Source organism: Phyllostomus discolor, chromosome 9 (genome assembly GCF_004126475.2).
Source record: "Phyllostomus discolor isolate MPI-MPIP mPhyDis1 chromosome 9, mPhyDis1.pri.v3, whole genome shotgun sequence".
NCBI lineage: Eukaryota > Metazoa > Chordata > Mammalia > Chiroptera > Phyllostomidae > Phyllostomus > Phyllostomus discolor.
Genome location: NC_040911.2, coordinates 43,560,156 through 43,586,443, shown reverse-complemented (window position 1 = coordinate 43,586,443; position 26,288 = coordinate 43,560,156). Strand labels below are relative to the sequence as shown.

General features: G+C 39.2%; 1 protein-coding gene across 9 annotated transcripts in view; it reads left to right on the top strand.

The window, feature by feature from the left end:
* Positions 1-26,288, top strand: part of DLGAP1 (DLG associated protein 1) — a 307,180-nt gene that overhangs the window by 54,838 nt on the left and 226,054 nt on the right. For 8 of the 9 annotated variants that reach the window (XM_028524050.2, XM_028524049.2, XM_028524053.2 and 5 more), the window contains exon 2: positions 12,440-12,654. In XM_028524050.2, coding sequence (XP_028379851.1) covers positions 12,440-12,654 — 215 coding nt within the window. Of the gene's footprint in view, positions 1-4,055; positions 4,342-12,439; positions 12,655-26,288 lie in introns of those variants that run through there. The other variant, XM_036009264.1, reaches the window with a different exon arrangement.

Sequence of the window (26,288 nt, the reverse complement as noted above, 5' to 3'; positions counted from 1 at the left end):
TACTCTAGTCTGGATCATAGCGTGAGCCGCCAAACTCTCCCTCCAATCCCACCCTTCCGCCCTTCTAGTCATTCTCAGTCAGCCACCTAAGTGATCCTTTGAAACTAGAATATGTAACAGCTGTCATCAAACCTCCGATCTATTCCCATCTCACCCTGAGTAAGAGCACGGTCCTTACAATGGCCTGCAAAGCACAGGTGATCTGGACCCTACACCCACCCACCATCCCTCTGTGCTCACTTTCTCCTCTCCACTCCACCTGCCTGGCCTCTCATGTGAGCATAGCAAGTACATCTCCCCTGCGGACCTTCTCATGACCCTTCTTTCTGCCCTGAGCACTCTCCCTACAGATCTTAGGGCTAACTGCCCCCATTTGATCTTCACTCAGAGGTCACCTCTCCAAGGAGGCCCTCACTGACCATGCTCTCTAACTGTGCACATCCCACACCCTCCCTCCTTCACATACACATGGCTTATGTCACCATCTAATATTCCTTTTACTTATTTTATTAATGCTTGTCTTCCACATTCCCCAGGGAGGCAGAATTTTTTTCTGTTTGTATATTGCCATACCCTTAGTACCTAAAGCAGCACCTAAATCACAATAATGTGCTTTTAAAATATTTTAGAAAAGTCATAAGATAAATGATATTTTAACTCCAGCTTAACTACTAAGTGAAGGAAGAGAATGCCATAATAAAGTTTTGTCTAAGAAACCTTACCCCAAACCCTACAATGAATATTCCTGTTGAGACACTTCCTTTCAAAGGAGTTTGAGCTAATTCAGAAACGCTGGCCCAGAGAGCAATAGGCGTAGAGCATATCACACTCCTCTCGGAAAAGAAGGTAGAACTGACTCCCGTTAGTTCTGCACATCGTGCTGCCTGGAAGAAGTAAGTGGTTTGGAACATAATCTTAAAGTACAAATCCTCAAGAGGCAACTTCCTAGTATGATGGTTATTAAAATGGAATTTTATATCACCTGTGTACATAATAAGTACACCTTAAATATTACTCAGTTCTTCCTAGATATCAAGAACTAGATTCATATAATTTGAAAGATGATGGTTTCATTGCATTAGAATAAACAAGATTCATGAAGAAAAGATTCTCTTTTGGACCATTTGAATGTAGTATACTTTTAGCTATTGTGAATGTAATTTGGAATAAGCTCAAACAGCACTGAGATAGAGTAGGAATCAGATGATAATGATGAAAAGCAGGAAATTTTGAATTGTATCTCTTCTTAAATATACTTTTTTTTATAGATGACAAATAGCTAAGTTAATCATTCACTGAATGTATAGTAGCCATTTATAGCCTCATTTGAGAAACCTAGTATCCCAAAATCAATGATAGAGAAAAACTAAGTAAAATATTTGCTGAGGTTTATTTCAAAATTCATAATTTTTAATAAAATATTAATATTGAGGGTGACTGGCCTGATATTTTATAGACTATAGCTGTACTGTTTGTTCATAATAACATTGTCAGACATTAAGCCATAAGGGAAAGATTCATACTTATAAACACTTGACAAGTGGTGGGGTCTCACTACTGAGAGAGCTGTAAGATTTTAGCCAACACTGAAGTTTAGTTTTATGAATGATACGCCTACATCTGGGTTTCCATTGACCCCAGGAGGAAGATCTCAAATATTCTATCCACATCTGTACTTCTGAACAGCAGACACAGATTTCTAGTTTGCCTCAGGCAATTCAATTTGGGGGATTATAGGTACAAAGCCCAGAGATGGCTGTAGGCAGACACCATGCTAGTGACTACTATAATGGAAAAATACAGTGCCTCTGTTAGCCATTTCAAGCCAACAGATGCTCTCCAATATGCCAGAAAGACATGTTAAAAAATGAATGCTTCATTAAAAACTAAGAAAGGGCTCCCTATATTAGCTTATTGCCTATATAGCCAGTAAAAAAAAAGGTATGTATTATAGACCTAAGCCTCTGTTGTGTTTATCTTGTAATCTTTTAGGATGTTTGTGTTCTTCCTTATATTTCACTAAAACTGGTAGCCAACTGTAGCTGGGAAATGGGTGTTCTGTGGACATTACTTTTTAAAGTCTTTTGGTTCTTCCAAGCATCTAACCCTTACTACTCATTACAAGTTTCAGAATGTTACATAACGTATCTCCCAGCAACCTAACTTTTGAGTTTTATGTTTAATGGAAAATTATTGTTACTAAAATTGAAACTTATAGACAGCACCATGGTGTGGGAGGAAGTCCATCCAGCAGCATGCTCCTCCTGTCCACCACAAATGAGAAATAAGTTGTCCCGGGCACAAACTTGCTGTTCCAGCAAGAAAGGGGGTGGCAATTCCCTCTAGTGGAGAATGCCTGGAGCCCTCCTCCCAAATGGCTTTTATTGGAAATGGTATGTGTAGGTGCACACAGCATGCATGCATAGTTCATCAATCAATGTCAAGGCTACAGTCATACAAAAACAGGTATTATCTATAGATAACAATTGAAGGAGCACTGAAATCTGTCATAGGTCAGGGTCTGTTAGTCATGCTGACACCAGAAGGTCTTTAAGACGTGTTTCATGAGATAAGGAGTTTACTCCTTATGCCTTGAACTTAAATACCCAGTTTATATTGACAGGGCTATACAAAACAAAGCAGAACAAGCTTCAAGGGATACAGTGTATTTATCAGGCCTGATTCCCACTGGAACCCATGGTGTTAGAGTCAGGTCAATGCCTGCCACCTGCGTTTTGGCCTGGTTTTCCAGGGAGACTTACTAGTCCCTTTCAGGGCTGCTCTTGCAGGGCTATAGTCTCGGGAACCACACAGAGCGGTCCCCAACACCATAGTATAGAGAAAAGAAATAGAAATTTGAGTGGTACAGCCATATTTTTAATTCTGACTATGATTTTACTAGCTGTAAAATTTGGTGTCAATTATTTAATAGCACTAAGTCTCAATGTTCTCATCTTTGCAATGAGAGTAATAGCAAAGTCCTATTTTTGTATTACATGAGATCATGTTTGTGTATTAGGGACTATAAATGGCTACCAGCAAACCCTAAGGTTATTTGCAAACCTATTGATATACTGAATGAGAAGAAGTATCTTTGTTCCAACATTCAAGGTCCAGAGGTGCTTGCTGATTGAACAGACTTAGCTCAGCACTGAACCAAGCAGAAGAGCTGGGAGTGTGATGTGCTGATTGGCTGAGCCCAACTCCTGTGTTACTCCTGAGACACTAAGACCTCCAATGTAGGGAAGACAGTTTCCCCAAAGCAAAATCAGGGGGATGTGACTACAAGAACCAGAAGTGGGAACAGGGTAGTATAACCTTCAGATGTCCACTATAGTCAAAATGCAGGGTGGACAATGAATAAAATTCCTTTTCCTCCCCTCTTGCCACATCATACCAAAGCGTACTATCTTAGTTACTATTCCTTGGTGTAGTATCACAAGGGCATCTTCCCAACTACGCTGTCTGCTTTGATGTCAGCCATCACCTCAGTAACCTCTTCCAGCAGCCCCGCTGGGCCCATGGATTCCTTCCTTCCTTTGAGGGTTGCAGACCTCGCTCCCCTGTGTTTCTCCTGTGGTTACTATTTCTCAGCGGCATCCATGCACTTCACACACACTCAGCTCCCAAGGAAGTGGGTTACCACCAGGAAGATGCTCCATAAGAACTAACTACAAACACAGTAGGTAATTTGGAGGCACTGAAATGTAGTGCTCAACTCAGTTTGACTTGCTTAAAAACTGTTTTTACTCTTTTTCATCCCCCATCCCACAGATTTGCCTGATTCACTAAAAACTTGTAAATCTTTTAAAGACTGTGTTTAAAAAAATAATTTGGTGTATTTACCTGCTATGGTTCTGGATACTCTGTAGATACCTGTAAATGTCCGTGGATGAGAATAATTCCATAAGGTCAGAGTGAACAAATCACCATTGCATAGCACCATTTATGAAGTACTTTGCAAGAGCATTTAAAACGTTATTTGAAGGGAGATTGGCAAAAGGCATATGCCCTATTTTTAAAAAGGTGGGTATTTACTCTCATCCTTTAAAAGTAATTTTTAAGCAAATCAAGATTTACACCAGCTCCGGGCTTCAAGGGGAGTCAGAAAGGGTGGTTGCCAGGGAAATCTGATTGGAAAACACCAATCAGGCCTTGAGATCTGCACGTCATGTAATTGTAATTTTCCTATTCTTGCTCTTTTTTTCCTGCTTTTGCCATGAGAAGAGCAAGCTAAAAAAGCTACAGGGACATTTATGCCAAGTCGCATTTGTCAAGTTGAAAGCTGTGTGGAGCAGAAAAGCAGTTCTCCCAGCTGCAAAGAAGATGCAAAGGAGCCGAGTGAGTAGGGAATCTGAGAGCTCACTAAAAGTGCTTAGAAGGCCAATACATTAAAGCCATTTCCGTGAAAAGTGGTAGGCAGAAACTGGAAATCCAGGGAGAAGACTTCTTACAAATGCTGAAAAACCAGTGGGGTGCTTAGAGGCCCCCAAAGCCATCATCCTTAAAAGGCATGGCTCTCCTGTAAGTTTCCAATCCCCCACAAACTGTCCCTTTGTACTGACGCAGAAACTGATGACAACCATTGGTAGGGGCGCCACAAAACCATGAAATGGCAAACATGGTTTTACTTTGCAATTATTTTAAGTATTTATTATTTAAACCTTCTTTATAAGTACTAGAAAATTAGTGACAAGATAATATTCGTGCTTATTGTAATAGTTGCATTTTATTTAAAAACAGGACAGTTGAGTGATGCACTCCACTTTTTTTTTTAGTTTATTTTTTTCACTTACCCAGTCAACATACATTCTTTAGAGGCAGGGTGATGCTATTAAAAACTGTGTGGTAGACAAATGCAGATTCCTACTCCTTATTAGGACCCTGGGCAAATCATTTTAGCTTTTCAAGTCTCTGTTTTACAGCACTCAAGCCTATTTCCTAGGACTGCTGGAAGGATGAAAATAAAGCAACATAAGTATCAATTCCAGCCCTTTGAGGTTATTCCATAAATGTCAGTTTATTCCATAAATATCAGATCCCCAGTTCCCCTTTCATAAATACAGTTTTTCCTCCTCATAGTCGCCCTTCCTAAAGCTGAGGAAAGGCTTGGGAGGTTGACTCCCCTCAGCCATAGCCAAGCACCTTCATTTACCTGTTTGCTTTCATTGACGTTCTGTATGCTTGGGGACAAATCAACTATTGCTGAGGGGTAGCCTTGCAAATATAAACCTGTAACTGATTCCCACCATTTTAATCACTGTTCTTCCTTACTATATTGTCTTTATTTCTACTTGATCAATCAAATGCCTGAATTCTTTCTCCCAGCTTCTTTGGTTCCTGATGAAATAGAACTTGGCTTTAAATCACACCTCAGTCTTAGGGTCAGTCCTCCCCCCCAATTCTCTGCCATGCAAAAGTGCTCACAGAATCGCACTGGCCTCCCCTGGTACATGTCAGGACACAGGCTCCATTTCAGCTGTCCCGGCGTTCTAAGTGTCTTCATTCCTTTTGTGGCTCTCAGATTTCCCAAAATCTCACACATTTTCATTACTACAAACCTCACCATCCAACTTCCCATCCTGAGATAATTCACTCTCCAGAAGTCACTCACACATGGCTCCATCTCCCAGCCACCGTCTCTCAGACCATTGGCACAGAATGTCTGACTCGATCTACATTTAGTTATACTTTCCGGCTGCAGCCCAGCCAATGTGGGGATGCTGACCACGTGTGCTCTGAAAGAGCCTTTTAAAAGCAAGCCTTTCCCTGTCTGCAATAGTATTTCTTATAAGTTTTTATTCCTAAACATGTAATATTTACTTATTTCATTGTTTTTTCCTCCAGGTAGATCTTTAAACTCTAAAAAGTTGTTTTCTTATCTGAAATACGTTCTTTTGATAATCATAAAATAATGATTATTACTCACAAGATAGCTAAGATGTGAGTACGGGTGGGAAGTCCCCGAACCGTGTACAGCAGACCCCTGCTTGGGCAAAATGTCGCCTTGAATTGACTGCTAACCTCTCCAGACCTCAGTTGCTTTACTTGACAGGCTGAAATTATAAGACACACTTAATCCTCTTACCCTTCAGTTGTAAGAATCATGAGACATTATGCTGCATTTATACTTAAAGTCTTTTGCAAAAGCATGACATAAATGAATGCTAATTGTTACTATTATTTTGCTACTAAGAAATATGAACACCAAGTTTATAATTACTATCCATTTCTTGTTCTTATTATTGCACATATTCTTTAAAAGGGTGTTTAATTGATTCTAAAACACATTTTTTTTGACATTTTAGCATCTTGATGTTGGAATGAATCATACAATCTACAGCATATCAGAATTTAATTGGTGACATTCATTTCTTTCTTATGGTACAAAAAAAATATTGTGGCTTTTACACTAGTATCTTAGAGTCAGTAAAATGTGCTATTTGGATCTTAGAGGAAAGTTAAAGAAAGGTAAAAGTAAAGTACCCTGCCTATTTAAAATGGAAACTTATTAACCAAGTGAGGATAGGACTCCCAAGAAATCAGCACAGAGTTTGAAGCATTCAGATGGAAGGTTTTGCCTTGAATTATATCACCTTTAAAGGTTTCCTATGGAAAATGTTTCTTAAGGACCTCTAGCTTATTATAGCTTTAGCTCGCAGATCTTCCAGAATGAGTTCGATCCTGTTTCAACTGAGTTTGGGGAAACCTAAAAGGGAAAAAAATATGGCTGCTCCAGAAGAAAGTCCAATTCCAAAGGTCTTAGAAGAAAGATAAATGTATTTTTGTGCCTATGAGCCAAGTTGGGAGAGCAAATTTTTACTATAGAAGATATATATTGGACCAGATGAAATTTTATGTGTATAATATTTATAATTTTCATATATGATTTTTTATATTTTTACATAGGGTTATATATATGTTCTATTTGCATTTATATTCTTATACTAGAATAATGATTATAAATCCATCAGTTAAAATGCCACTGCTTTTTAATTTGCAAGATAATCATAGCTGGCCATACTAAAAAAGTAGACATGAGGAGACAAATTTCTAGCCTTCATTCTCAGACTTGTATGATGCTTTGAAGTCCACAACTATTGTCACACGCATTATCCATATTCGTTAAATATCTATTATCATGCCCATTTTACAGATGGAAAGACTGAATCGAAGAGGTGAAGTGACTTATCCAAAGCCACATTCAGTGAGTGAAAGCAAAGCTGGTGTTGGAAATTCATTAATTCATTCAGTGTCACATTTACCCAGAAACCTATTCTGTCCTCCAGCACTGTACTAAGTCCTAGAAATAGTGAGATAAACAATAAGAAGCTTGTTCCCTTTACTTTTTCTGACCATCCCTCCCTCACCTCTGTGGCTAAGAGCTGCCTACCCAGAGCAGAACCTTCATGCAGCCCAGAGCCTCCCTGACCCCCAGCTGTTGGCCTTGGCAGTCCTTATACCTCTGGAATGCACAGATCTAGGCTCAAGATTTCTAAAAAATGCAAATACAAACATAAAAATAGTTCCCGTGAAACTTTTTTCTCCCTAAGATTTCTGCTTTGTGAATCAAAAGGACAAACTTGAGATTCCATCTCTGGGAAGCCAGGAAAGCTAAGAGGCCTGAGGAAGCAGGCTCCCCTCAGTCCTGCAGGAAGGAGATGAGTCCCAGGACAGAAAGCTGTGCAGTGCTTCCTGGTGGGGAACTCTCCCTTAAAGATGATGGGAGCAAGAAATAGATTAGGAATTCAAGTTTCTGATTACTATATTTCAATTTTTTCTACCCCTCCATTACCAAAGAAAATCGAACATGGTGTCAGGCTCCTTAGAAAGCCGGTGTCATCCATCACAAGGGATCCTCTGTGTATTCAGTGCTATGCTGCGTGCCCTGCATAGTGCAGAACTCCCCTAACACAGACCTTTGCTGAGCACTTCCTCTGTGCCTGTGGGCATTGATTGCCTCATGTAATCCACAAATAACTCTGTGGAGTGGGGAATGGACAAGGAAATTGAGGCACAAAGGAGTTAATTAACTTGACCGTGAAAGTACCTTGTTACTGGCCCAGTGGGAATTCATACCTGGGCAGTCTAACTGCAGAGCCCACGCACTGAGCCTTCAGCAATACTGCTTCCTCTTATTTCAGGGAGTTTGCTGAGTTTTGGACAGATGACACAAAAACACAAACAAGAAGTGTATGCAAATGCCATTGTGTGGTTATGCAAACCAAGTACTCAGATGGAAGATATGGGTCTGGTCTGAGGCCACACAATTTCCATCACATCTTTGCTCTTGTACTTGGAAACTAGCCATGGTCAATACATAATAAATGGCAAGCTAGACTTAGTCTTTCAGCTATAGTTTGCTGATCCTTATGTAAATGATATAAGCCGTAGATTTCTTAAAGGAGATCAATTTAGGCTGGAACAGTTGGAGGGAGCTTTGGGATTGCTGAATTTAGCTTTGAAGACAAATTTGAGGTGGACTTAGGGGAACCTTCGAGACCTGGCCCTTCCCCCTTAGCTTTCCCTCTTTTCACTCCCCTCTTGCTCAGTGCCCTCTGGGTGTGCTGGCATGTTTTTCCAAGGCTTTGATTGCAACAAGATTATTCCTAACCTAGAGACTTTCACTGGCTGATCCTTCTGCCTGGAAGTTCTTCCCTGAGCTCTCCTCAAGGCATTTATGGTTTCTGAAATAATCTTGTTCATTTATTGGTGTACTTGTCTATTATCTATTTCTTCATGCTCAGTAACATGAGATTAACACTTGCACTGTTCACTGCTGCATATTCCTGGCACTCAAGGCACGGCTGAAATAACACTTGCATGAGTAAAAGAAAAAGGGAAAGAGATAAGGAGAAAGGGAGGGAGACTTCAGAAATGCAAGCTTGCCTCATTAAGTTGTGTTTAATTTTTCCTTGGTCTGTGACTGAATAGTCTGCGGCCATCGTTAGAATGGGCCATCACTTGGTGCCCATGATTCTGTTTCAACTGATAAAACATCCTCATCCTGTAATTAGAGAATGATGGCACAGGTTATGGCCATTCCTTGGTCAGGGGTAGGACTCCTGTACTTCTGAATGATGACCTGTGGTTTAAGTTACAGACTTGCTATACCTGAAATAGAAAAATTCACTCTATCCTTATCTCATTTTATCAAAAATAAAGCTCTCCGTTGGAGATTTACTGCTTGAACATATGCATTAAAAAGCAAATGATCCTCTTTTCCCTCTAACCCATCACTATTTAAACCTAACCTTTCTTAGATTTATGTTTTTTAACATTTGCTGGATTGAACCACCCACTAAGCTGGTTCGGGCAAGCAGGACACCTGGCTACACTGCCGGCAACAAGTGACCAGGCTGCTCTCCTCTCCGCTCCAGCTTCCTTCTCTTACCAAGACTTTCATCTCTTTAACCTGCTAGGACTAGTAATAAGAAAGGTTTTCTCAGACAGCTGAAAGGTTAATTTTTTTCTTTGGATTTCCCTAAATCTTTTTTCTTTGTGAACTGAAGCAGAAAGACACAGCAACCTTTGACTGGGAACACAATAGTAGCTGCAGCCACAAGTCTCCTTTCTTTTCACACAAAAGGAGATGACATTTCATGCTCTGGGTGCCTTGTAGACTAGCATGCTTTCTTGGAAAACTATGTACCTGACCACTGCCTTCCCTTTTACTTTAGAGCTTAAGAGACTGGGAATGGAAACTATGGCTCAGTTACAGCAAATTTCTGGCCCTTAAACTTCAGCAGCAGTATTTTTCTTCTCCAGGGTCTTGATTTTCTGCTTCTTTACATTTTCCCTGGAACTGATCCCTGTGTTTTTATGTAATCTTGTTCTAGGCTATCTTTAGGTGTATCAGTAATGTATTAATTTTTAAATTCCATTCCAATGTAAGTCACTCACATATAACTTTTTAGTTGCTGTCATTTGAAAATTATATTTAATTGAAAGATATACAGATTAAATACTATTCATCTGGTTCTCTTCTCAATAAGCACAGTCTGTTTCTAGTCCATATCCAAGCTTCTACTATAAACTGATTTTGGAAAGAACACCTAAACAGAAATTTGCTATGTTTTGTTTTCATAAGTGATATGAGCTAATAAGTTTGTCATTAGTCTCTGATCTATTCTTAAATGTTGTATGCATCATCTATGACCCTCAGCCATGCTAACTTAATTTATAAAATGCAATTGCTAAGCCAATAATGAGGTTGTGAATATGATCATATCTTTGCAGTGAGTCATCTGCCAATTGAAGAAAAACAAGAGTGTTCTCAACATTTTCAATTTCCCTAAGAAATCTCCCTCATTGCTATGGTGACAGTGATGCTTTTTAGCTAAAAAAGTAAAAAATCTACATTGTTACTAACATAACTAATAGAAGGCAAATGCAACAGATGTGATGGATTATGAAGGTGTCATGGGACTATAATTGTTCATTTCCGTAGGTACAGCTGATCATAGCTCAAAGAAACAGCATCAAATAGTGGTTTACAGCAAGGCCCCAGGAGCTGCTGGGCTGGAACCCTGCCCTTCATAGTTGGGACTTTGGGCGAGTTACGTAACCTCAGTTTCCTCATTTATGAAATGGGGGTAATAATAATACTCCCCCTCAGCTGTGCAGATCCAATGAGTGAACACTTAAAACAGTACCTTCACATAGAAAGTATGACTTAAGAATTTGTTTAATAAAATAAACAAGCTGCACAGTGAAACTTAATCATACTTTATTAGTATTTTTCAGGATTAGAACCTATGAACAACTGTTTTCAGGTCCATAAATAATAGCAACTCTTCAATCTGATGTTTCTAGATATAAGCTTTCAAATTATATGGACAAATTTATAATTTAAGGGAGAAAAAATAGTGTATTTAGTGGAACATCTATTTTCTTCTTAAAACCCATAAATTTAGAAATCTATGTATCATATGTGTGTGTGATATTATAGACAATTTTCTTAACACTTAAGTGTTAAGATTCATATGTAATTAATTATAAAATTGGGAGTAGGTAAATTCTGATTTTTTATGTTAAAACAAAATGCTGTAACCAAACTCCAGTGCTGCCATTCACTAGCTATGTGTTCTTTGGCAAATCTCTTAAGCTATCTGAGCTCCTGCTTCTTGCCTGAGAAAAGCAGGAAAAAAATGCAGAGTTATTGTGTGGATGAAATAAGATCCTATAAACAAATTGCTTTGCATATTTAAATGTTAATGATGAAACATTGCATTATCTAATGAATAATCAGTATGTGGTTAGCATCAAAATATTAAATACCCTTTTAACTTCTCATTGCAAATTGGGCCAGTTTCCATTTATGGTGCCATATCTTAAACCTGCTAACATGTTGATTTAGAACTCTTTGCAAATTTATTTATGCTTCGTCTTCTCATCTCTGTTATAAACATGTTGAGGGCAAGAACCAGACTCCCCCATCTTTTTAAATTAAGGCTTATGCACTGTAGGCTGTTACTTCTTAATATGTATAAAGAGTGGTAATTATGCATTTCTTTTACCAAACGGAGGAGGAATGAGATCCTTAGGTTGAGTCCATACTGAAGTGGAAAATCTAAGAGGCCCTGAAGAGAAAGTCATAAAGACACTTTTTGTAGCATAACTTAGTGCTCTGCTGAACTCAAAGGAAATGACTGTGGAAAGAAGAGAGAGCAGTGTACTGAGAACATTATCTTGTGTGGTACTCACAATTAGGAATTTAGAATAGGATCCAGCAAAGCAAGAGGAAAAAAACAATTCAGATAAGTATAGTAGTCGCTATGCCAGGTAAGCAGAGAAACTCTTAAGGGGTGGTGCTGGTGGTGGCATTGTGTGTGTGTGTGTGTGTGTGTGTGTGTGTGTAGAGGTCAAGAATAATTCAAAGTAAGAAAATACCACTAGCTTTCATAAAGAGATGATTGGAAACCTTTAAAGTGTGCTTTAAGCAGATCTATGGAGGCTGAATTAGGAAGTCAATGCAGCTGTGGTATAGATCACTGATTTAGAAATGAGGAAGTTGGGATATGAAATGGTAGAGATGGAGGGTTCAGGAAAGACAGAGACAAAACAGAAACAGTTTTTAATTCATATGACAATTGAAAATAAATAATTAAAAAACTGATAAAACTGGTCTCCTTTCCAATGACATTCTTATGCCCGACTCAATGACTATCAGCAAGAGAAAACTGAGACATATGAGTAAGTCGGAGCCAGTGGCTTTCATTTCCCCTGATACACAGGCTGTTTTAAAGACTGATACATGGATTTGCATGTATTCAAAATATTTTCAAATCCATCAAAGTAAAACATCATTATTGAAAAGTTCATATCTAAAGTTTAAGATGGTTAACTGTATTTAGGGTCATACTCCCCCAAAAAAGGAAAGAGGAAAAAAATGTAGGGTCTTATAAAAAAATGAATCATCTGTTTTATATCTGAATAGGTTCCCCAAGATGAATGGACAGGGTATACCCCTCGAGGTAAAGATGATGAAATTCCATGCCGACGAATGCGGAGCGGCAGCTATATCAAAGCCATGGGAGATGAAGACAGTGGTGACTCGGACACAAGTCCCAAGCCTTCTCCCAAAGTTGCCGCACGAAGAGAAAGCTATCTCAAGGCTACTCAGCCTTCTCTCACAGAACTCACCACACTCAAGTAAGTGTTTCTAATGCTATGCTCTGGTAGTCCAGCTGCTTGTGTTATGACCCAGGATCAGGTTGTGTGACACCTAGAGTAAGTGGGGCAGAAAACACTCTTCAGATGGAGAAGTATGATGCATTGACTGGTCTATTGATTTTGACATTGGGTCTGACTTGTATGTCCCTGTGCTTTCAAAGACATGGGCACCAGGTCTCCTCTGCATAGATCAGAAGCTGAACCCCCAACCTCCAAGAAGAGTTTGGAATAACTCAGAGTGGCTTCTGAAAGGAATTAAGATTTCTGATCAATGAGAAGGTCCATGTATCCCAAATCTGGGCATTTGTTCAACCACTAAATCTGTGAAGGATCTCTTCATTAAAAGACCCTTGAATTTTTTCAGATAATTGAGTAATTAATAGAGCAGATTATACTGGAGAAACTTATAGAATGTTGCCATGCTTTAAAATTGGGTGATATGTGAAGGTTCTTGATATTCATTTTTAAATTTGGGCATTCAATATATATTGTATTTTATAAGACCTTAAAATGGTTTTTGTCTTGAAAAATATGATGATAAGTAATCCTTACTTCCATTTATACTATTTGGAAATAGGGGACAGCTTTACAAAATAAATTAAGAGAATTAATTATTTTAAGAAAGGCCATATTTAGTATTTAATTTTATTAATGGAGAGTTAATCAGAACTTGGAACACAGCACTCTGTAGTTAGTCAGTTGAATCTGAAAAACATATTATAGATTATTCATGTTTTTTAAGTGCCTTTGATTACATGTTTTGAGGAAATACATACTACTATTCATACACTTAGGTTACACTACAAAATAAGATATTAAAAGACATAATAACTAAAACAGAAAAATGTGAAAGCCATCATATTAAAGAAAACAAACTAGATTATAACCTAGAATACTGAAAGGCAGCTGACTATTCTATGAAGGAAATTTATTTAAAAAGCAAATTATGTTATATTTTAAGGAAGTTGACAGCAAGAGTCCCCACATCAGTATTTTTTCAAGGCATCACGTGAAACCACTATGGAGCATTTCAAGAGAAAGCTAATAATACCAATGACATTAGTAAACCAGCCCAAGAAAGGAAGCTCTTCTTCCTTTCCTTTGGCTTCCAATTGCCCTCTTTTTTGCCTTTATTTCTGCATGTATTCACCTCTTAGGCCTGCTGTAACAAAGTACTATGACCTGGATGGCTTGAAACAGTAGAAATGTATTGTTTCACAGTTCAGAAACCTAGCAGTTTGAAGTCTAAGTGTCAGCAGGCCTATGCTCCTTCTGAAATCTGTAAAGGAGAATCCTTCCTTGCCTCTTCCTAGCTTCTGGTTGTGACCAGCTATTCTTGGCATTCCTCAGCTTGCCTCTGTCGTCATGTGGCTGTCTTCTTATGACACAAGTGACATTGGATTAGGATTCTCCCTGATGACCTTATCTTAACTTGATTAAACCTGAAAAGACCCTATTTCCAAGTAAGGTCACATTCACAGGTGTTGGAAGTTAGAACTTTGACATATCTACATGAGGAACACAATTCAACCCATAATACTGCCATACGAGGTAAGAATTGGTCGTGGAAATGAAAAATGGAATCAGGTATTCTCTGCACTTTGGCACAGCTCACAGAAGTTCAGAAAACTAAATATATGCAGTGTGAAAAGAACTGGATACATAATAAAGGCAATTGGCGGAGGTGGTGTGACACGAAGGTAGCCAAGGACTTTTCTGGCAAATATTTTCTGTGGACTTGAAAGTATCTCCACTATAGACAATAGATAGTCACAGTCATTGCACTGACATCTTCCAAAAGGTGCAAAAGAGGGACTGCTTTGGGCAAGAAAGTCACTTGGACCTTCAAGGTCTCAGTTCCCTCAAATGAAACCAAGCAGTGAGACCCTGCAACCTCCTGAGCCCCTTCCACCTTCTTTGTATCCCATTAGTTTGCCTATGGGGATGTATTTGTTGCACTGGCTGAATGGCACTTTGGTTCTTGGGTGATGAGACACAGTGATTGCTGCGGTTTACAGTGGTACACAGGTATGAGAACAGAAAGGAGCAGAGCCCTAACTAAGGAAGGTATGGAACATGCTCTGAGGAGACCAAGGATGGGGATATGTGCAGAAATCAAGTTCACAATTTTACCCTACTTTCTAGAGCTTCAAAGCTGTGGGGAATCCACTCTGAAGTCATTGAGACTTTTACATTTGCCTTCTTTTAATGCCCTGGACCCTATTTTTTACAACCATTCATGCATTTTGTCTACTGTTCACAAGCTTTAAGAGCAGAAAGAAGCCAGCACACAGATAGTGGCTAAGCTGATGGTGAAGAGGGTCAGCACTTCAGACAGTGAAATTAGTCACTGAGCAAGGTATAAGAATTTGTGATGTCTATTTTCCTCCTCTAAACCTCTGAAAATTCAAAATAATAACCATTTTACTGGGAGATACCTTCTAAATTAAAAACTTTGTCTTGACTTAGGATGGCATTTCACCAAACCATCTCTGCTACTCCCCTATTCTTTAGCAGGCAAGACAACATCTGACCATTCTAATATGTCTTTCTTCTCTGTGCTACCACCCTATTCACAAGACTTACTTCTCATAGTTCTGCTCATCTCCATTCATTTCTTCCTCACCTGCTTCAGGAGTTCCATCTCTCATTATAATCTACACATCAACCTTCCACTATATTCAAGCCTACATGTGATTATAAATGATTTCTAGCTTAATGGGATTTCAGGAGGGACACAAGAAAAAGGGGGAACACACTATGAAGGGAAAATTCAGATATGACATCACTCATACACAATGCTGTCTTTTATTCCTTGATGATATTCTGACTGGAGGTAATTGTTTTTCTAGAAGTTTGAAGCATTTAGTTCCTTATGAGAAAAAAAAAATCCCCATATCCTGGAATTCTAGTTCCCCAAAAAAGAAACTATATTTTTGTTCCTACTGCTCTGACATTTAAGTCAATTTTTTTCCTCCTTCCTCCTCAGCAATTCACAGCTTTAGGGATGAATCATAGCCATGAACCAAGATAACTAAAATTAGCCAAGTGAGATTGGGGCAACATTTTGTTTGAGGTTTTCAACTCCCATCTTCTCTCAGAAATGTTGGAGAGAAGGTACTCCTACACTTTATTACACTGTTTTTCTCTTTTCTTTTCCCTTTGCTATTTTCCAAAGGCATCTTGAGGGTCTATTCATGAGCATGGTTTTCATCAGCTACTTAATGTTGTCTTTAGACTGATAAGGCCTAAGGTCAGTTGAACATTCTAGAGTCAGAGGTCATCTTGAGACAGTGAACTCCATCTTTGGGCTGTAAAACTCCCGTAGCTACTCTGAGGACCACTATTTCTCTCACTCCCTTCTCTTCTTCTACAGCTAGTCAGAAATCCCCTCACTTCACCACTACTGGCCTTTCTTCTTCCTTTGTTCCTAGCTAACAATAAACTTGACATGACATATCACCCTAGAATATTATTATTTTCAAAAATAACTTCTGAACGTTTAATAGTAAGTTCTCAGGGAAGTAAGGGAGAGATTTGTGGGCTAGCTTTCCCTCAAAGCGTGTCACTGCAGCTTAGCTCTGATAAAAAAAAAATTGAGTCTTTTACTGGGATTTACTATATTATGCAGTTTATTCTGGAATTAAAACTACTGCCAGCTACCATGGTTAGTTAAAACCATGTGCAAATCCCATCCTGGATTTTTTTTTCAGTATATTGTAAAACTGAAGAACTTTAAATATAACATTTGTTAACTGTCATTTAAAAGATTCTAAAGTTAAATTCAAATGTCCATTAATCCAAGGCAAAGAACATTTTAAAATCTCTTCCTACTTTATCCTTTTATCTAAGCATGAGGAACAATTTCCTCCTGGAAGAAATAGTCGGGCTCTAGCACCATAGACTTGTAAACATCTCCGAAATTGGCTAGAAGGCCCCCAGGCTTCTGTGTGTGTTTGGCACTGGAGAAGACCATCCAGGGCTCCTGACAATTTCACTACAGTGTCCTAACAAATGGCTTCACAAAGGTTTATTTTCAATTCTAAATGCCTTGAAGGCAGATGGTTTTTCATTTTCAGGACAGTTAATTATCTTAATCTCATTCTTTCCCTGATTTGAAAACTTTCTAAAAGAAATAATGTTTTCACCTATCTCCTCAACTGCCTTGCATCTGGCGTCCGTCAAAATGTTCTCTGTATCTGTGAGTTTGTTTCTGTTCTGCCTGTTCATTTATTTTGTTTTTTAGATTCAATTGTTCATAAATATATATTTATTACCATTTTATTCATTTTTTTGAAATTTTCTTCTTCTTAAGGGATTAAGAAGTACAGAGCAGTAGGTACAGAATGCTCACAGGGATGTCAAGTACAGCCTAGGGAATGTAGTCAGTAATATTGTAATAACCCTGTGTGGGGTCAGATGAATACAAGATTTATCAAGATGATCAGCTATATAACATCTAATCATTCTAACCAAGGATGTGCACCTGAAATTAATATAATATTATATGTCAACTGTAAATGAAAAATTAAAAATGATTTTTTAAATATAAAAATAATAATAATAAGTTGGTGAGATACTAAATAGTTCTGTGGCTTTTGGCAACTAGATTAATGTCTCTGAGTTCCCCCCACCCCAATTAAATAAGAGGCTCAAGCTGCCAGCATGGATGGTGCCACATAGAAGTCTCCCATCACAGCTCTCCTACCCAGGCCCACAACAGACAGCATTAGCCAATGCCAGCATTGATGGATCCCAGCACCCTTTCCACTGAGCCCCTTTCCACTTAGCTGCTTCCCACTGGGGCTCCGAACTCCTCTGAGCACAGGGCTGCATCCACCACTTCTCATCCGCCAGCAATTCTGTGGCTGCCATCCCTTGTCTACACAGTCTCTTGGGAATCTAGCAGCACTACTGTGTACAACTGTAAGGCTGAGGCACAGAAGAAATATCAGTTCACTGTTTAAAGATGAAAAGAAGTTATATAAGTAAATGACATAATTTGAGAAGACATAGGGTATTCTCCTTCACCTTTAATTCTGGAAATTTAAAATACATCATTTCTACAGCAAGAACCCAAAACTATACCCTCTCGCTGCCATCTCCTTTTTTGGTTATCTTTGTGTAGGTTTATTTCTCCCTTTTTTCTCTCTAGACGCACACTGTCCTCTACCAGTTCTTCATATTTCAAATGCCCCTCTACCCCACCTATGATTCCTCATGTTCTTTCTCTGCCCAGAAAAGGGAGGGGGGGTGGATATCTCTGTATGATCCCCTGCCCCCAGGGAGGTCATGGGTGTGGGTCACATAAAGATAGGAGCATGAGGATTTTTTTTCCTAAGTATGTGAACCATATTTAAGAACGAAGCAATATATAATATCAGCCCATCTTTCTCCTAAGTGTATGAAATGTCTCTGTTTTTCTTTGATGTCTGCTTTCCCCCAAATGTTTTGCCATCCCTCTTTACATGTCCCTCAGTATAATTATAATATATAATAGCAAATGCTTCCTTACAATGAGAGGAAGAACAAAATAACCCAATCTGACACTACCAAGTTGTGAATTACGTCCTCAGAGATATAAACTTGGAATAGTTTCCTATCCTTCCCTCATCATAATACTCTCTTCTCTTTTCCTCTATCCACTCAACTCTACCCTCTGCTTCCAAAATAAGAAATGAAAAAAGTTTAAAACAGGGAAACTCATTCACTTGCTCATAGACAAATTATCTCAATACCTTTCAAGTTCCTGCTAGAAATAAGCCTGGCTTGAAAACAAGACCAAAAAAAGCCGACATAAGAAATGGTCCTACCTTGGCTGATGTAGCTCAGTGGATTGTGTGCCAGCCTGTGAACTAAAGGGTCACTGGTTCAATTCTCAGTCAGGGATTGTGAGCCAGGTCCCCAGTAAGGGGTACACAAAAGGCAACCACACATTGATGTTTTTCTCCCTCTCTTTTTTCTTTCCTTCTACTCTCTCTAAAATATAAATAAATAAAATCTTAAAAAAAAAAGAAAGAAAAGAAATGGCCTATTATATTCAGCCCTTGATTGCCATGCTTATTTAAAAAAATAAAAAAGGTCCCACTTTGGGTATGAATACCCTCCCATATAACATGGGTGAGTAGTGAGTAGTGTAATCTGTACCATATAATAGCTTGATCTCTTGCTATATAATTGCTCTATGGGAAAGATTGAACTGAACCTACAATGGTTGTGACTTCAGAGAGGAGAAACACTGCTTGTGTGTCTTTGCAGGAGGTGGAAGAAATGAAAGAAAATTCAGATAGTTTTGGAGAGAAGGAAACGGAAGAGAGATTTAAGTTCGAATGAAGTTATGCGTGCCTGGCTGAGTGCCAATGGCTTTATGTTCCTTTTTATTTTTTATTTTTTCATTTCATCACCACAACTCTATATATGAATGAGATTTCCCCTACTTTACATGTAAGGAATCCATGCCTCAGAGAGATTAAATAACTTGTCCAAGGTTACATATCAATTAAATGTCAGAGCTAAGATTTGAGCCTAGGTGCTGAAGGCAGGAAGGGTAACGAGCTGAGTGGAACAATAACTTACCAAAACCACAGTGATGAGCTATGTAAAAAGGGGGTTAAAATGGGGGAGAAAAGGAAGATCAACTGAGAGTGGCCAACTGAGAAGCGGTACCCAGGAAAAAGAACCATTCAAAGCAGATTCTGAGAAAGCAGAGTAGATTTGAAGGGGATGTCAGAGACTGTAGTGAAGTAAATTCGGGCCCGAAAGTGCAAGCAGGCAGACATGCAGCTGAAACAGGAAGGCCCTGGAGAAAGGCTTGGCCCAGTCTTGGGCTGGGGTGAAGGAGGGAATGACCAAATGATCAAAGCATCAGAGATAAAGGAGACATTGGCTGATGGAAGTCACGGGAGAAGTGATGGCCTCCTCGAGCCTGGGTTCGGTGTGGTCAGGACTACTCACAGAACAAGTCAGGTACCTGTGTCTGTTCCCTGGCTGCACAGTGTATGACCACAGCTTTCTTCCAATGGCCTGGCTGTGTGTGACTGTTGGAACAGGGCCCTAAAGATTTTGGAGAGATGGGAGCAGGAGAAGAACCCAAAAGAGGGGTCTGGAAGCTAATTCCTTATTGCCCTTCGGTAGTACTGATTTAAAATGCTGCACATTTATCTTCCAGAAAGACTTCTGTTTGCAGAGAATCTTAAAATTATTTTCTTTGCCTGTCTGCTACCTACCATTCATGTGAAATAAAAATATATAATGTACTCAACTAAAATATATATATTTCAAAGTACAGCAGGTCTTCGAATAATGTCATTTTATGTAACATCATTTTGTTACACTGTTGATGAGGTGCCATAGGAATTTAACTCTTATTTATATCATCAATCAATCTATGGTAAAATTGATTTCATCATACATCACTTTGCTTATAGAACCTATTAATGATATTAAGTGAGGAATTACTGTATGTATACTCTAAAACCTAAAAATAGCAAAAGCAGGTACTATGCAGAGTACAGAAACTTATAATTCAGAGGCTGGTGGTATTAAAGTTGATCACTCTGTTCAGAATTTTTTCCACTCAGAAAAATCCACTTTACCTAGCTTAGGGAGGGATTTTGTCGTTTCTTAATTACAGGTTACTATTTTGTTAGCAAAGTTCATGTTACTACCTTTGCTTTCATATCATTAGAGGAGTCTTCCTCAAGCACCTCAGAAGGCAGCAGACTGCAGGAGTGAGGAAGGCTACTTCAAAGGGAAGCAAGGCAAACACCCTAGGAGCTGTCTCTAATCCCTTTTGGAAGCAGGCTGGGTATAAATTGTAAACAAATCTACCTTTACAGAAGACATATATAAAATAGTAAAACCATTGACATTTTTACACATGAAACAGGAGAAAATTAGATAAAAACTGCAGGCTGAAGAATTAGCTTAGCTGCAAGAAAGAACTTCTAACCGCAAAGTTATAATAAAGTAATTTGCAGATTTTGAGAGAAACTTTTTCCAGACGTCTTTTAAAACAGCCTGAACTGTAATTCTTCTCAAAGCTTTGATAATTCTTCTCAGAAGCTTGAGTGGAAAATAAAAAATATATATCTATATGAGATTTTTCCATCCCATGGAGCCTAAGACTTCAGCATAAGACAAGCATGTACAAGACTCTTACCATGTGCACTGATCCTATCGTTGTAATCTAAGCATGCAGGAAGATGAGATTCCAAGGCACTCAGTAATAATTCACTAGTCCCGAAGTATATCGTTTCTCTCCCTCACTCTTTCATTTCCGTCAGCTAAATTACCAGTTTCCTAAATTCAGTCTTGAAACATTGCAGCTCCCCTCTTGTGTCTTCAAGCTTTAGAGCTCACTCTTTCTCACTTGAATAATTGCAATGGACCGATTTGTCTTGCTGCCACCAAGCTGTTGCCTCTCTTCTCAACAACTCCTTCTATAAACTTTCTGCCAGGTTACTGAGGAATCATTTCTGAATCCATTTGTCTCCATACATAATTCTCAACAGCATTCAGAGATTCACAGGAAGACTTCATTCTCTTTTGAGATTTTCTTTTTTGCTGTCCTATTATAAGGATTCTATGCTTAAGTCAAATGGAACTATGAATTGTTCTTAGGATCTATTTTCCTGGCTTCAGGACTGTGTTAATCAGGATAGGCCAGATTATGCTGGGGGTGAAAAACAAGGCCCAAATCAAAGAGGCTTCTAACAATGAAAACTTACTTCTTGCTCATGCTACATGTCCATCTTGGGTCAGTAGGGAATTCTGTTCACCAAGGTCAGCCAGGACCAAGGTATGGATACACCACATCCACAAAGTCTCCCAAAGCCACCAAGACAGGTCAAGTGCATGGGGTCTTAAAGCTTTCATTTGCAAATGGGGCAGGTCATCTCCATTCCCATTTTATGGGCAAACACTAGTGGCATGGCGATGTCTACCTTCAAAGAAGGCAGAGAAGGCAATCTTTCCATGTGCTCAGGACATGGACACATAAAACACTATTTGACAAGCAGCAATAATGACTACCAAAGTTTATCTCCTGGACACCCAATTTTTGGCTCACTCTGTTTCCTGCAAGCAAAATATATTCATGCACTGCCACCTCCACCAAAGGGAGAAAAACCAACCGCTATGCCCTGGTCCTATCTTAGTCTCAGAGTGTATGGTCTGTGGGTGACATGGGATAGTCCATGCAGCGGGAAATGATACACTGTAACATCCACATCTGGTCAAGATGGGGCTCCTCTGCATCCGGAGACCTGTGGCTCACAAAGACAAACTATCTTCTTCCCACACAGCCAGTATACAATGGTAGGACAAGGACAAAATTATACACAATAAACACTCCTACTCAAAATCAACGAGATGGGAGACAAGAGTAGTCGCTGGTCCAAAGCATCTTTGCAACCCCACTGGGTCAGATGTCCAGGCTCTCTGCCCTGGGGAGATGTTTGTTGTTTAGACTGCAGTTCTCCTCTCTGGGAGCAACTTCCATGTTCATTGTTCTCGTGTCCCCTAGCTCCCTGCTCTGGGAGAGTCTTCCATTTCTACTATCCTCCTTGACCATGCCTGATGCACATGTCAGGGGAAGTGTGCTCTTTGGATCCCAGAGACACTTTAGGACTACTCTTATTACCATGTCTTTTCATCTAGACTTGTGGCCCTTTGGCAGTACAGCTGTCTGAAGACTGTAGTCAGCTTATCTGTTGATTCCGGTGAGTTCTATATAATAATCATCACACTCACAGAACTTTCCAGATACGATGATCATTTTTCCAATTTGTCTGCCTTCCTAAACAGGCTTCTCTGTTTTTCAGATGTGCTCAGTTTATCAACTTACCAGCTGCTTTTCTCTGAGTCACTTTGTCTAAACAAAAGGATTACTTAAATGTACCTTCATTCTGTCATCTGACTCCATGTACAAGTTTGAACAATGGGGGAGGTGTCCATATCCTTGATTTGAACCTTGCCGCAAGGGATAGTACCCACATTGTCTTCATCACTCAAATGCCTTCTAAGGTTATCTTTTACAAACTGGGTTGGAATCAGTTGCTTTTTCCAAACCTGCAAATTCCTAGTTGTTCATCCTGGCCTTATTCCCTTTCATTTCTACTTACAGTCTCACTAGGTCTTTTCTGAGTTTACTTCAAACTACTAAACACCTTGTTGAATGCTACCAATAGCAACCAATACATACTGTTGACATTGTGTTTTACGGCTACTATCCCTAGAGTTACAAGTTCATTTGTTATATCATCTGCCTCCCAAGTTGTTGTAAACAAGAGTGATTCACATCTGCCTAACATGGATCAACGTGTTTCCACCTTCTGATCACAATCACCTTGCTGCCTGCTATCTATCCTGAAACCACAGCCACATGTTTTAGGGTATTTGGTGTTGTTGTTACATGATTATACCATTTCTGGTACCCATTTATGTGCTAGCTAGGATAGGCTAGGTCACACTGTTAATAAACAATCCCTAAATCTTGAAAGTTTACTTATTGCTCACAATATGTGTCCATCATACATTGATGGGAGGCTCTGTAATTATCTGATCCCAGAGGATATAGGTGTTTCCATGGTTACTGAATCAGAGAAAGGGAATGTGGTAAATTGAGCATGCTTTCCTGGGCTGAGTGATATCAATCCAAGTGATAAATGTTGCTTTTGCTCACATTTCATTGCTAAAGCCAGCTACATGACCATACCAATTTCAGAAAGATAGAAAAGTGCAATAGTACCGCATGCCCAGAAAATGGAGCCCTGGCTATATCTGGTGAACAGCAGTCGTAGAACCTAAAGGCCCTTGATTACACAGTCCCCATACCCCTGGAGCACTGCCCCCTGTTCATTCATTCATTAAAGACTTACTGTAGTGTGTTGTTCAAGAGCACAGGCTCTGAAGCCAGGTTACCTGGGTTCAAAATCATAGCTCTGTCACTTCTAGCTGTGTTACTGTGGGAAAATTATTTAATCATTCAGTGTCTCAATTTCCTCATCACTTGTATAGGGATGATAACATTTCCTACTTCAACAGCCTTTGTGAAGAATCAATAGGATAACTTGTGAAACACTTAGAACAGTGCCTAGCACATGGTAAGTGCTCCATACCTGTTAGCTATTACAATTTTTTGGCCACCTACTATGTGCTGTATTAGTAGCCAGTATTGCTCACATAATAGAATTTACAATGTAATGGGGGAAAAGAGTTTAAAAAAGTACTCTTTTTGGTCTTCCTCTCAAATTTAACCTCTCCCTGTTGGCTGTTACTCCTTCCTCCTTAGAGCTTTTGAAGCACTGTGTTGAAACATTTCTCAGGGTAGTTGTAGACTTCTCACACACTTTTCTCTTCTGTCTGCCATGTCAAAAGGGGTCCAAACTCCATCTGACATTTGTGAAGTTTTGGGGACAGCTCTGAGGAGGTACTGAGTGAATGCTAACCCACCATTACACAATTCCTATATGCCCAAGGTACCTTGAACAGTAGCTTCCCGGGGTAGCTTAACGTGTAGGTGCTGAAGTGAATTGTTATCATACATCTGCCCAGCACCCTTTGGCTCTGTCCTTGCTCAGATTCCTTCTCTTCCTTCTGTTTCTGCATCTGTGGTTCTCTGAAAAGCTCCCTGTTCCTTTTCAACCCTACTTCATGTTGCCAACCCACCTGGAGACTCAGAGCTCAGTCTGGCAGGTATACATTAGCATGTTAAAAATATCCATGCTGCCATCCCTCGTATTGTCATCCACTCTGCACATGAGCACATTTTCCTCAGTTCATCTGGGGAATCCCTGTGCTTTCTAGTTGTGTAAGGGGAAGAGGAGTGGCTATTAGAAAACAGCTTTAACTAGAACTTTTCAAACTGGAGAAGCATTCTCTTCAATGATCACATTAACCACTTACCACTTTCCAACTTCTTTTTAAGTTTGGCCATAAATCAAAGAAGAAATACGTGTGATCATTCATCCTGATAACTAGTAATATTTTCATTTTCTTCAAAACTATTTTTTAATGTAAATAATTGTAAATAATTATTTGTCATGTGTCTTCAATACATCTCATTTGATCCTCCCAATGGTTCAGAGGAATTTAGAATTAACCAACACTTTACAGATAAACCAAGAGTTTTGCATGGTTATGCACATTATGAGGTAGAGCCAGAATCAGGGCTGGGTCTTAAGCTCCAGTTTTCTGCTTTCCACTCCAGCTTCCTTCCTCCACTGCCTCACAGGACTCTAGGGGCTTTTTCCTGAACAAGACTGTCTTCACCATCTGGACGTCATTTCTGACTTCCAGCTCAGAAACTTCTTTTTGTTCTTCGGACCACTTCTCTTTCACAGAGTTCAGAGCTCTAAGCATAGGTCCAGATTACCAACTGCATAGGAAATTGTCACAATTCAGTAATATCATCCCTGTGCCAGATTTTAAGAGAGGTGGACACTCCACTGTGGGTACAGACACGTGAGAAGACTGGGCTAACCTCAGAGCTCATGTCTGGAGAGCTTGAAATTAAAAAAACCAAGACAGAACCACTTTCTTTTGGTGCTTCCCTTATTCCCTCCCACTCAGTGAAGAGAAGCTGTGTTTTAGAGGGAATCTAGGGGCTCTCCCATAGCCTCAACAAGCCTGAGACTGTGCTCTTCTTCATTGAAAAGAACTACTCAGCAGCACTGGCTGGGTCCTGTCAGCCAATGCGAGCCAACAGTGTGCATCTCTTCCCAACTCCACACTTGGTTTTGTCACGCTAGTAGCTGGATATTAGCCATGATGAGAATATCTGCACCAAAGCAATCAACGAACCCTGCAAGTCAAAGATTTTGCCTCCCAAAGAGCCAGTTTTTTAAACATTTATCTGTAGGCCACCGAGCCTTATCTTTATGTAGACTTTCTTTAAATATAAGGTGAAAGAAAAATCTCAGAAGCAAAATTGGAAGGAACCTTAGAGATGATTCTAACCCTGTGATATTACAAATGAAGAGGCGGAGGCCCAGAGAAAAGCAATAACTTGCTTAAACTATTAAGCAAGTTATAGAATACAGGTCTTCTCACTCTCAACCAAGAATTCTTTCAGAGAAATCAACATTTTTATGCTGCTACATTTCCTGAAGGAGACAAGAGAAATATAAGGGTTTGTCTCTACTGCACATATATGATTAAGTGCCACCAGAGTAATGAAAACAATTTTGTACAATTAATTGTAAGTTTCAAAATAACATTATGTATATTACCTTAGACTAAAAGTGCTATAATTGCCCCCCAAATTAAAAAAATATTATGAAATAGAAATTGCAAGGAATGACTTCCTAAAAGAGAAAGGATAGAATGTTGAATTTGAATAATTACTCAGATGCAAAAAAAATCCTAGGGAGGAGAAATGTGTGTGAATATGAAGAAACTAAGTGAACTGATGCATGAGAGGTATTTAAAAATGGGAAATATTCTTGGAAAAATAGTGAACTTTTATAAGGAAGAGCCTTAAATATCCAGTGAATTTGTTTTTTTAATCCAATTAATAATAGGGCATCACTGGTGATGGAGAAGGGAAATAGAGTGATGTGTTGTTTTAGAAAAATGACCTGCATAGTAGAGTGAAAAGCCAATAATACAAG